The 11859-nt window shown below is 42.2% G+C and overlaps 1 protein-coding gene across 6 annotated transcripts in view; it reads right to left on the bottom strand.

Annotated features, from left to right (window-relative positions):
- ryr2b (ryanodine receptor 2b (cardiac)) overlaps window positions 1–11859 on the bottom strand; it is a 112555-nt gene that overhangs the window by 56365 nt on the left and 44331 nt on the right. For 5 of the 6 annotated variants that reach the window (XM_060878933.1, XM_060878927.1, XM_060878929.1 and 2 more), the window contains exons 50-58: window positions 10472–10612; window positions 9672–9838; window positions 8441–8519; window positions 8184–8273; window positions 4801–4938; window positions 3072–3149; window positions 2793–2868; window positions 2507–2630; window positions 1314–1429 (exon numbers count right to left, since the gene is read on the bottom strand). In XM_060878933.1, the coding sequence (XP_060734916.1) occupies window positions 1314–1429; window positions 2507–2630; window positions 2793–2868; window positions 3072–3149; window positions 4801–4938; window positions 8184–8273; window positions 8441–8519; window positions 9672–9838; window positions 10472–10612 (1009 nt within the window). The remainder of the gene's footprint in view (window positions 1–1313; window positions 1430–2506; window positions 2631–2792; window positions 2869–3071; window positions 3150–4800; window positions 4939–8183; window positions 8274–8440; window positions 8520–9671; window positions 9839–10471; window positions 10613–11859) is intronic. The other variant, XM_060878928.1, reaches the window with a different exon arrangement.

The raw sequence follows: 11859 nt of genomic DNA, 5'->3' as shown, positions 1-11859 counted from the left end.
TGTACCAGACTATCAGACTGTACCAGACTATCAGACTGTACCAGACTGTACCAGAATATCAGACTGTACAAGACTGTACCAGACTATCAGACTGTACCAGACTAACAGACTGTACCAGACTATCAGACTGAACAAAACTGTACAAGACTGTACCAGACTATCAGACTGTACCAGACTATCAGACTGTACAAGACTGTACCAGACTATCAGACTGTACCAGACTAACAGACTGTACCAGACTATCAGACTGAACAAAACTGTACAAGACTGTACCAGACTATCAGACTGTACAAGACTGTACCAGACTATCAGACTGAACCAGACTGTACCAGACTATCAGACCGTACAAGACTGTACCAGACTATCAGACTGTACCAGACTGAACCAGACTATCAGACTGTACCAGACTGAACCAGATTATCAGACTGTACCAGACTATCAGACTGTACTGTATAAGACTGTACCAGACTATCAGACTGTACAAGACTGTACCAGACTATCAGACTGTACAAGACTGTACCAGACTATCAGACTGTACCAGACTATCAGACTGTACAAGACTGTACCAGACTATCAGACTGTACCAGACTGTACCAGACTATCAGACTGTACCAGACTGTACCAGACTGTACCAGACTATCAGACTGTACCAGACTGTACCAGACTGTACCAGACTATCAGACTGTACCAGACTGTACCAGACTATCAGACTGTACCAATCTGTACCAGACTGTACCAGACTATCGGACTGTACCAGACTATCAGACTGTACAAGACTGTACCAGACTATCAGACTGTACAAGACTGTACCAGACTATCAGACTGTACCAGACTATCAGACTGTACCAGACTATCAGACTGTACAAGATTGTACCAGACTATCAGACTGTACCAGACTGTACCAGACTATCAGACTGTACCAGACTGTACCAGACTATCAGACTGTACCAGACTGTACCAGACTATCAGACTGTACCAAACTGTACCAGACTGTACCAGACTATCGGACTGTACCAGACAATCAGGCTGTACCAGACTGTACCAGACAATCAGATTGTATTAGACTGTACCAGACAATCAGGCTGTACCAGACTGTACCAGACTATCAGACTGTACCAAACTGTACCAGACTGTACCAGACTATCGGACTGTACCAGACAATCAGGCTGTACCAGACTGTACCAGACAATCAGATTGTATTAGACTGTACCAGACAATCAGGCTGTACCAGACTGTACCAGACTATCAGATTGTATTAGACTGTACCAGACAATCAGACTGTACCAGACTGTAGTATGTTGTGGATTTCTCACCAAACTCTAGCATTTTTTCCTGGACATGTTTGGTACAGGAGAGCGCCTGCTGAAGGAGACGGTATGCAAACCGGCCTGAGACAGATGGACAATCAGACTCTGTCGGTTTTCTTTCTCTGGAAGACACAGAGACACATTTCCACCTTTTAAACTCAACACGTGTACAGACATAGAAGAATCAAACTCAGGTCTTGAACTAGATGGATAGTAACTCTGTGTATATTCATATTTATATTTACTCATATTTTTATTGAACTTGAGTCAACTGTAGCAGTGGTAGTAATATATTAATCCCCGAGCGGAAATTTGGAAAATTTGCCAACACAAGAGCAGCAGGGAGGACTATGACCTAACCCAAGTGCAGCACACAGCTTTAATGTGCACAAGAAACTCACAAATGATAGACATACAACCAGACAAGGAAAGGAAAAGACAGACAGACAGACAGACAGACAGACAGACAGACAGGCCAGCAGACAGACAGGGGAAACAACAGACAGACAGACAGACAAACAGAGAAAACAACAGACAGACAGACAGACAGACAGAGGAAACAACAAGCAGACAGACAGGCAGACAGGCAGGCAGGAATACAGAGGAAACAACAGGCTGAAAACCAGACAAACAGATAGACAGAGGAATCAGACAGACAGTTAGACAGACAGACAGACAGGCAGGCAGGCAGAGAAAACAACAGACAGACAGACAGACAGACAGATAGAGGAAACAACAGGCAAACAGACAGACAGACAGACAGACAGACAGACAGACAGACAGAGGAAGATAATGGACAGACAGACAGACAGACAGACAGACAAAGAGACAGACGAAACAACAGACAGACAAACAGATAGACAGATAGACAGACAGACAGAGAGACAGACAAAACAACAGACAGACAAACATATAGACAAACAGACAGACAGAGGAAACAACAGACAGACAGACAGAGGAAACAACAGACAGACAAACAGATAGACAGACAGACAGACAGACAGACAGACAGATAGACAGAGGCAACTGTGGACAGACAGATTTCTTAGAAACTGCTGCTTTAAATTATGCTTTGATTAATGAATCAATACTGTTAATGATTGTCTGGCTAATGATTATAACACTGGTAATGTTTTGTTTGTATTGTTGTATCAGTGCTGTTTGTGTTCTGTCATTGCCATAAGTATTGGCACCCTCACCTCCACACGGAGTATCCGTTGATGTGGAAGAATTTCAGCATTTCCTGCACTCTCTCTCTGATTCGGTTCTGCTCTCGGCCACTCAGAGACCCATAGGGCACCAGCAGTGTGTGAGTGCCCCCTGCTGGACACAACACATTATTACATCACCACACATCGGAGCCAGGGCCTCTCTCTCAAATAGTAATGCTAGATAAAAATGTAATATCTGCAACAAGGACATTTAGAGAGAGGCCCATAATATTTTAACAGGTAGAATAAAAAATGTAAAAAAAAAAAAAAAAACCTTCAGCCTGCAGTTCCTTCAGTTTCCTCTTGGTCCAGATGTTATGGTAGTTTTCTGCCAGCTGTTCTGCCATAGACTTTAGCAGAAAAAGAAAGAGGCAGAGACAGAGAGTGAGAGACAGAGAGTGAGAGACAGAGAGTGAGAAAGAGAGAGAGAGAGAGAGAGAGAGAGAGAGAGAGAGAGAGAGAGAGAGAGAGAGAAAGAGAGAGAGAGAGAGTTTTCTTTTTCCATTTAATAAACTGAATAAATCAATTTGAAACCTGCTCTGAACAGACTTACATACTGATCCCAGGTCAGCATGACTCTGCTGGTGTCTGCAGGTTTGGGACTGAACATGGAGGTTCCCTCAAACGACAGCTGCACACAGAGAGGAAATAAACCTCATTTCATTTTAATCTATTACTTTAAAACTCCAGCTAAAATTTAAACTCGATCATTATTTCTAGATGCTTTTGTATCATTCAAAATAGTCCAATATCGACTGACTACAGATGCACATTTCTAACATCCCGTGAATCTTGGTGCTGAATCTGGGGATACTTTCTGGTCAAAGGGGATAAATGAAAAATCTTTTATAAGACTTTACATTTGACATCCTGATTCATTTAAAGCTGCTTTGTGAATATTTACATTGTTATAAATGAAATCCAAGAGGGTGGTTTAAACAAACGGATCGACTAAATGAGACTTTTTTCCTATTAAGTGCTAAATTTTCTGCTCTAAAATGCTGACTATATTCTGTAGGTTTATGAGACAAAGCATACTTATTCGCACTGTACGCTTTACACTGGTTTGCGCTAACTTTATGGACCTGTCCTGTGGTGTATTGTATGGTCTGTTTATCTTGCACAAGGTTACACACACACACTTTATCTGAATAGGTTCATTTTCTACTTGAGCCTTTTGTTCTGTGTCTTACACAATTATGTCTTTATGTAGCTCGGGGGGGGGGCACAGTGGCTTAGTGGTTAGCACGTTTGCCTCACACCTCCAGGGTCGGGGTTCGATTCCCGCCTCCACCTTGTGTGTGTGGAGTTTGCATGTTCTCCCCGTGCCTCGGGGGTTTCCTCCGGGTACTCCGGTTTCCTCCCCCGGTCCAAAGACATGCATGGTAGGTTAATTGGCATCTCTGGAAAATTGTCCCTAGTGTGTGATTGCGTGAGTGAATGAGTGTGTGTGTGCCCTGCGATGGGTTGGCACTCCGTCCAGGGTGTATCCTGCCTTGATGCCCAATGACGCCTGAGATAGGCACAGGCTCCCCGTGACCCGAGGTAGTTCTGATAAGCGGTAGAAGATGAATGAATGAATGAATGAATGTAGCTCAGGGTCCTGAACGGAGCCGGTTTCTTCTCACTGTGTACTGCATCAACTACATGAAATGATTGAAATGACAATTAAAGCTTTTAGATTGTGTGCAATAGTTAATGATTTTACTCTTCTATAGTGTCTCTGTTTAAACAGCTATTTAAGTACCACAAACTAGTCTACTACCTGAGAGTTTCTGGAATCCGGTACGTACCGGTTTAAACAACGTTGAAAATTTCTGATAAAATGTCTTATCGAGGGTGGACACGGTGGCTTAGTGGTTAGCACGTTCGCCTCACACCTCCAGGGTTGGGAGTTCGATTCCCGCCTCCACCTTGTGTGTGTGGAGTTTGCATGTTCTCCCCGTGCCTCGGGGGTTTCCTCCGGGTACTCCGGTTTCCTCCCCCCCGGTCCAAAGACATGCATGGTAGGTTGATTGGCATCTCTGGAAAATTGTCCGTAGTGTGTGAGTGTGTGAGTGAATGAGAGTGTGTGTGCCCTGCGATGGGTTGGCACTCCGTCCAAGGTGTATCCTGCCTTGATGCCCGATGACGCCTGAGATAGGCACAGGCTCCCCGTGACCTGAATGAATGAATGTCTTATCGAATTTAAAAATTGGAGGTCTGTGGAAAAAAAGGTTGATCTGTGTCTGGCATTTAAGACATGAGTAGTCCATCTATGGGTTTTTGGGATGATCTATCACCTGGGGAGACTGTGAGATCCTCCTGGATAGGTGATGGAGGTCCCTGGCATCCCCCTCTTTTGACCTCTCGATGGTCCAGCCCAAGACCAGCATGCTTTTTACTGTCTCTTTAATGGCCACTCGGTAGTTCTCTTTATCCTAAAACCCAGAAAGAGAATAGAGGATTTTACTCAGCTAGAAGTGTGTGTCTAGCCATGGGGGTCACAGTCCAGTGACTTCTGTGCCGGTCCCAAGCCCGGATAAATAGAGAGGGTTGCGTCAGGAAGGGCATCCGGCATAAAACATTGCCAAATCTAAACATGCGAATTGTCAGTAAGAATTTCATACCGGATCGGTTCGAGGCCCGGGTTAACAACGACCGCCATCGGCGCCGTTGACCTACAGGGCGCCGGTGGAAATTGGGCTACTGTTGGTCGAAGAAATAGAGGAGGGAGGAGAGTGCACAGACAGAGAGAGAAGAGGAAAGGTAAGAGTGTAGGACTGAGAATAGGGACTCTGAATGTTGGTACTATGACAGGGAAAGGTAGAGAGCTGGCTGATATGATGGAGAGAAGGAAGGTGGATATACTGTGTGTACAGGAGACCAAGTGGAAGGGTAGCAAGGCTCGTAGTATAGGAGCAGGATTCAAGCTGTTTTATTATGGTGTGGATAGTAAGAGAAATGGGGTAGGTGTGGTCCTGAAGGAGGAGTTTGTGAGGAATGTTCTGGAGGTGAAGAGAGTGTCAGACAGGGTGATGAGTCTGAAGTTAGAGATTGAAGGGGTGATGTTGAATGTTGTTAGTGGTTATGCCCCGCAGGTAGGTTGTGAGTTAGAGGAGAAAGAGAGATTCTGGTGTGAATTCGATGAGGTGATTGAGAGTATTCCCAAGGGTGAGAGAGTGGTGATAGGAGCGGATTTTAATGGACATGTTGGTGAGGGGAACACAGGTGATGAGGAAGTGATGGGCAAGTTTGGAGTTAAGGAAAGGAACCTTGAAGGACAGATGGTAGTAGACTTTGCTAAGAGGATGGACATGGCTGTGGTTAACACTTATTTTCAGAAGAGGGAGGAACATAGAGTGACTTACAAGAGTGGAGGTAGGAGAACACAGGTAGACTACATCCTTTGTAGAAGAGGCAATCTGAAAGAGATTAGTGACTGTAAAGTGGTAGTGGGAGAGAGTGTAGCCAGACAGCATAGGATGGTGGTGTGTAGGATGACTCTGATGGTCTGTAAGAGGAAGAGGTCAAAGATAGAGAAGAAAACTAAGTGGTGGAAGCTGAGAAAGGAGGAATGTTGTGAGGAATTTAGACAGAAGTTGAGGCAGGCTCTGGGTGGTCAGGTAGTGCTGCCAGATGACTGGGAAACTACAGCAGAAGTGATCAGGGAGACAGGGAGAAAGGTGCTGGGTGTGTCATCTGGAAGGAGGAAAGAAGATAAAGAGACTTGGTGGTGGAATGAGGAAGTTCAGGATAGTATCCAGAGGAAGAGATTAGCCAAGAAGAAGTGGGATATGGACAGGACTGAAGAGAATAGACAGGAATACAAGGAGTTACAGCGCAGAGTGAAGAGGGAAGTGTCTAAGGCCAAGCAGAAGGCATATGACGAGTTGTACACTAGGTTAGACACTAGAGAAGGAGAGAAGGACTTGTACAGGTTAGCTAGACAGAGGGATCGAGATGGGAAGGATGTGCAGCAAGTTAGAATTATTAAGGATAGAGATGGAAGGGTGCTCACAAGTGAGGAGAGTGTACAGAGGAGATGGAAGGAATACTTTGAGGAGCTGATGAATGAGGAAAATCAGAGGGAAAAAAGAGTAGAAGGGGTGAACTCTGTGGAACAGGAAGTAGATAAGATTAGAAAGGATGAAGTCAGGAAGGCTTTGAAGAGGATGAAAAGTGGAAAGGCAGTTGGTCCTGACGACATCCCGGTAGAGGTCTGGAAGTGTCTAGGAGAGGCAGCAGTGGAATTTTTAACTAGTTTGTTCAACAGGGTTTTAGAAAGTGAGAGGATGCCTGAGGAATGGAGAAGGAGTGTGTTAGTGCCGATCTTTAAGAATAAGGGTGACGTGCAGAGTTGCAGCAACTATAGGGGGATAAAGTTGATGAGCCATACAATGAAGTTGTGGGAAAGAGTAGTGGAAGCTAGGTTAAGGAAGGTGGTGAAAATTTGTGAGCAGCAGTATGGCTTCATGCCCAGAAAGAGCACAACAGATGCAATTTTTGCTCTGAGAATGTTGATGGAGAAGTATAGGGATGGTCAGAGGGAGTTGCACTGTGTGTTTGTAGACTTAGAGAAAGCGTATGACAGGGTGCCAAGAGAAGAGCTGTGGTACTGTATGAGGAAGTCAGGAGTAGCAGAGAAGTATGTCAGAGTGGTGCAGGACATGTATGAGAGGAGCAGGACAGTGGTGAGGTGTGCTGTAGGTCAGAAAGAGGAGTTCACAGTGGAGGTGGGACTGCATCAGGGATCGGCTCTGAGCCCCTTCCTGTTTGCTATGGTGATGGACCAGTTGTCAGAGGAGGTCAGACAGGAGTCTCCTTGGACGATGATGTTTGCAGATGACATTGTGATCTGTAGTGAGAGCAGGGAGCAGGTGGAGGAAAACCTGGAGAGGTGGAGGTTTGCACTGGAGAGAAGAGGAATGAAAGTCAGTCGTAGTAAGACTGAGTACATGTGTGTGAATGAACGGGAGGGAAGTGGAACAGTAAGGTTACAGGGTGAAGAGGTGAAGAAGGTACAGGAGTTTAAGTACTTGGGGTCAACAGTCCAGAGTAATGGAGAGAGTGGGAAAGAAGTAAAGAAGCGAGTGCAGGCAGGTTGGAGTGGGTGGAGAAAGGTGTCAGGAGTTCTGTGTGATAGGAAAGTGTCAGCAAGAATCAAGGGGAAGGTGTACAGGACAGTGGTGAGACCGGCCATGCTGTATGGTTTAGAGACAGTGTCACTGAAGAAGAGACAGGAGTCGGAGCTAGAGGTAGCCGAACTGAAGATGTTGAGGTTTTCTTTGGGAGTGACAAGATTGGACAGGATTAGGAACGAGTACATCAGAGGGACAGCCCATGTTGGACGTTTGGGAGACAAAGTTAGGGAGGCAAGATTAAGATGGTTTGGACATGTTCAGAGGAGGGAGAGTGAGTATATTGGTAGGAGAATGTTGGACATGGAGCTGCCAGGCAGGAGGCAAAGAGGAAGGCCAAAGAGGAGGTATATGGATGTAATGAATGAGGATTTGAAGCTAGTGGGTGCAAGTGTTGAGGATGCAGAAGATAGGGATAGGTGGAGAGAGATGATTCGCTGTGGCGACCCCTGAAGGGAAAAGCCGAAAGAAGAAGAAGAAGAAGAAGAAGAAGTGTGTGTGTGTGTGTGTGTGTGTGTGTGTGTATGTGTGTGTATTTTACACACTCGTTCTGATAGGGCTCTGTAAGGCTTCAGGAGCGGATGGACTTTAGAGCTCTCGCACATCTGCTCTCCGTAAACCCAACCATTAGAAAACTGCAAACACACAATGTTAAACATGCAGGGTTAAATAGTATAAATATATTATATGAGATTTTTTTTATGCTACAGAAATTTATTTTAATATATTTATTTATTTATTTATTTATTTTCAAAGAGCAGCCATCGTAGGTTTTATCCATTTATAGTGAAATCCTTCTGACCTTCTCTAGTGACCACTTCTCATGTGTGTGTTCTGCGTATTTATTCACCAGATGCTCCAATCCCTCAGGTATTATTACACTGGGTGGAAACACACACACACACACACACACACGCACACGCACACGCACACACACACACACACACACACACACACACACACACACACATCATTGTCAGTATATATGGAATACACTTTGCGTTAAGTGTGTATCAGGGTTGCCAAGTCCACAGTTTTGAAATATACCTGCAATTTGTGCATTGAAATGTTATAGTGATGATAGATGACGAGACACACATTAGCAAAACTGAAAAAAGTCAATTATACTAAGGATTTTGTTCCCTTCCTATTATTGTAAAGATTTTCAAATATATGTACTGTGTAAAATATCTAATGTAGGTATGAGAATTGCATATTAAATTATTTTTTGGATTTTATTTAGTAATAAGTCAATGGGTTAGTTTCCCAAAACTGTTTTAAACTGTTCTAAAGAAAAACACTTTTTATTCTAAAGAAAATCCATTTAAATTTAATAACATCTTTAACATCTAATTTTGAGTAAACATTTGTCCAACAAATTATTTTATTTTATTTTATTATCACAGATGCATACTGCAAACCTGTCTATTTTTATTAATAACAAATAAATAAATAAATAAATAAATAAACATTATAATCAGTTTAATAATAACAGTAATAAAATAATAATAATAATAATAATAATATGTAATTAATTAACTTGTTTATTTATTTAAGTTAATTAATTATTTAAAAATAAAAATGTAAATAAATACATAGAATAATTAATAATAATAATAATAATAATAAATAGATAGATAGATAGATAGATAGATAGATAGATAGATAGATAGATAGATAGATAGATAAATAAGTTAATAAATTAATTTATTGTGTCCCATCATCTAACGCAATTCAAATCAAATCAAATGATAAATAGTTTTATAATCAGTATATAAATATCAGTCAGACAATTAAAACATTTCAATGCACAAATTCAGTAATATTTCCTTCATTATTTCATAACTTTAACTCACACTGTAAAAATAAAATGAAGCCCAATTAATTGATTAATAAATGAATTAAAATATTTAAAATTAAAATATGAATTTAACAAATAAATAAATAAAAAAAATCTCCAATATCTCTACAAATTATAAGGTTAATCCATAATGATTCTAAATAACATGAAGGTCGAGCCCACGGGTTCCTACTTGGACGTGTCCAGAGGTTGAGGACAGAAGTGTCCCTCTGAGTCCCCTAGTGAGGAGTGTGAGTCCAGTCCAGATGTGCAGGTCAGATGGATGTGATTAGGAGGAATAGCACCAGACACGGCAACCAGACATCCGATGGGCAGCTCGAACAGCTCGGCGTCATACAGCTGGAAAAAAATCAAATAAAAAACGCAAATGATGTTCAACTTTATGCATAGACATTATTCAAGTTTTATATCATATATAATTTACAATATTATAATATCCTTTTGTGTCTCAGTAGACTGTAGGCTGTGTTAAAAGAGCACAGTCAAATACAAAAATATTGGCACCCTTTAGTACAAAAATGCTGCAGTAAAATGGATGACGTGTGCAACAATGTGGACTGACACACTGATACTTAATTAATGTGATTTTTTTTTTAATGTATTTTTTCTTTTGTTGTTGTTTTGCAAATCAAAACTATCGACAGCCCCAAACTAATGCAAACTAACACACTTAATGAATATTTGTTGAAACGCAGTACTGTGTCTTCTCTTATGTTGTAGTTCCACTGATGCTTGGTGAAGTTTAGATGTTGGTTATAAAACTTAAAGGAATTAAGAATCAAATGAGTCTAAAACGGTGATTGATATTAAACTAGACTTTCATGCTGTAACAGTCGCATGCGTCAGATCCTTGGCTAAAATCCAACGTTCTCCAATTATTCTTAATGAATCATAATGAACCATTTGTCTCTTTAGTCTGTAGTGACACAATCCCCAATCGGTTATAAAACACACAGTTCCCAAAAAACTCACCTTTTTGTTTAATGCTCTGAAAACATGCCAAAACAGCTTCCTGCTGAGCTGAAGCTCCTCCTCAAAGGCGGCGTTAAACCCACCACGTCCTCCAGATGTGTAGTAGTACTTCCAGTTCTGCTCATAGTGGTCGGTCAGAAGCTGTATGCAAGAGTGTCACAAAATTAGGAAAATAAAAGATGAAGGTTTTAATGAAGAATGGTTATTCACAATATCGTTGATATTAACTAAAATACCTGTGGTTTGTTTATATTTGTGCTGTAGGTAAGTCTATAAATGTTCTGGAAAGGTTATAATAAGGATATTTTATTGGAGAATATATGTTATATCTGGGTTAAAGCCTAATTACAGTACAAGCCTGTTATAGGACTTTAAGTTCAGTCTAGTTTAGAGGAATCTAACAGGAAGTACCATCAGAGGATCGAGAAGCAGCGGCGGCCATCTTAGCTGCTCGGTTGTTAAATGTTGTCTCTCTGGCTTGGATTTCTCCTGTTGCATTAATCCTTTGTTGAATATTTGAAGCTAATGTTAGCCAGTGGGGTGTTGTTAGCCGATCTATGGCCTATAATTAAACTAACTAACCCAGTTAAAATACAGCTTCCTGTTTGCCCATTTCTGCGAGTGACTGAACTGAACTTCTTCATTCATTCATTCATTCATTCATCTTCTACCGCTTATCTGAACTACCTCGGGTCACGGGGAGCCTGTGCCTATCTCAGGCGTCATCGGGCATCAAGGCAGGATACACCCTGGACGAAGTGCCAACCCATCGCAGGGCACACACACACACTCTCATTCACTCACACACTAGGGACAATTTTTCCAGAGATGCCAATCAACCTACCATGCATGTCTTTGGACCGGGGGAGGAAACCGGAGTACCCGGAGGAAACCCCCGAGGCACAGGAGAACATGCAAACTCCACACACACAAGGTGGCAGTGGGAATCGAACCCCGACCCTGGAGGTGTGAGGCGAACATGCTAACCACTAAGCCACCGTGCCCCCAACTGAACTTCTTGTGACACTTTAATTTGTTTATTTCTTGGCCACTTTGTTATGATGCGCTATGTTCGGAGTTCCGGGATGGATTGAGATTTTCTTCTTCCATGTATATTTGATCAGTTTAACGTTTTACGATTTGCGTGGTATGAATTCCCATAGAACCCCAGTGGGTCTAGATATCTGTAAGTATTCAAAAGTCTTGTGGAATAATATTTACTGAACGTTTCTCTCATTATCGCAGCGTGTAAGGATTTTGTCTAAGCTACTGGCTATCCCAGAGCTACTGGGCTACTTGTCTAAGCTACTGGCTATCACATCTTCCACCTGCTCCATGATGTTCTGGACACTCGCACAGTCGTTCGACCAAGGTGTATCACAGAGCGA

Source organism: Tachysurus vachellii, chromosome 10 (genome assembly GCF_030014155.1).
Source record: "Tachysurus vachellii isolate PV-2020 chromosome 10, HZAU_Pvac_v1, whole genome shotgun sequence".
NCBI lineage: Eukaryota > Metazoa > Chordata > Actinopteri > Siluriformes > Bagridae > Tachysurus > Tachysurus vachellii.
This window is presented reverse-complemented; position numbering and strand designations above follow the sequence as displayed.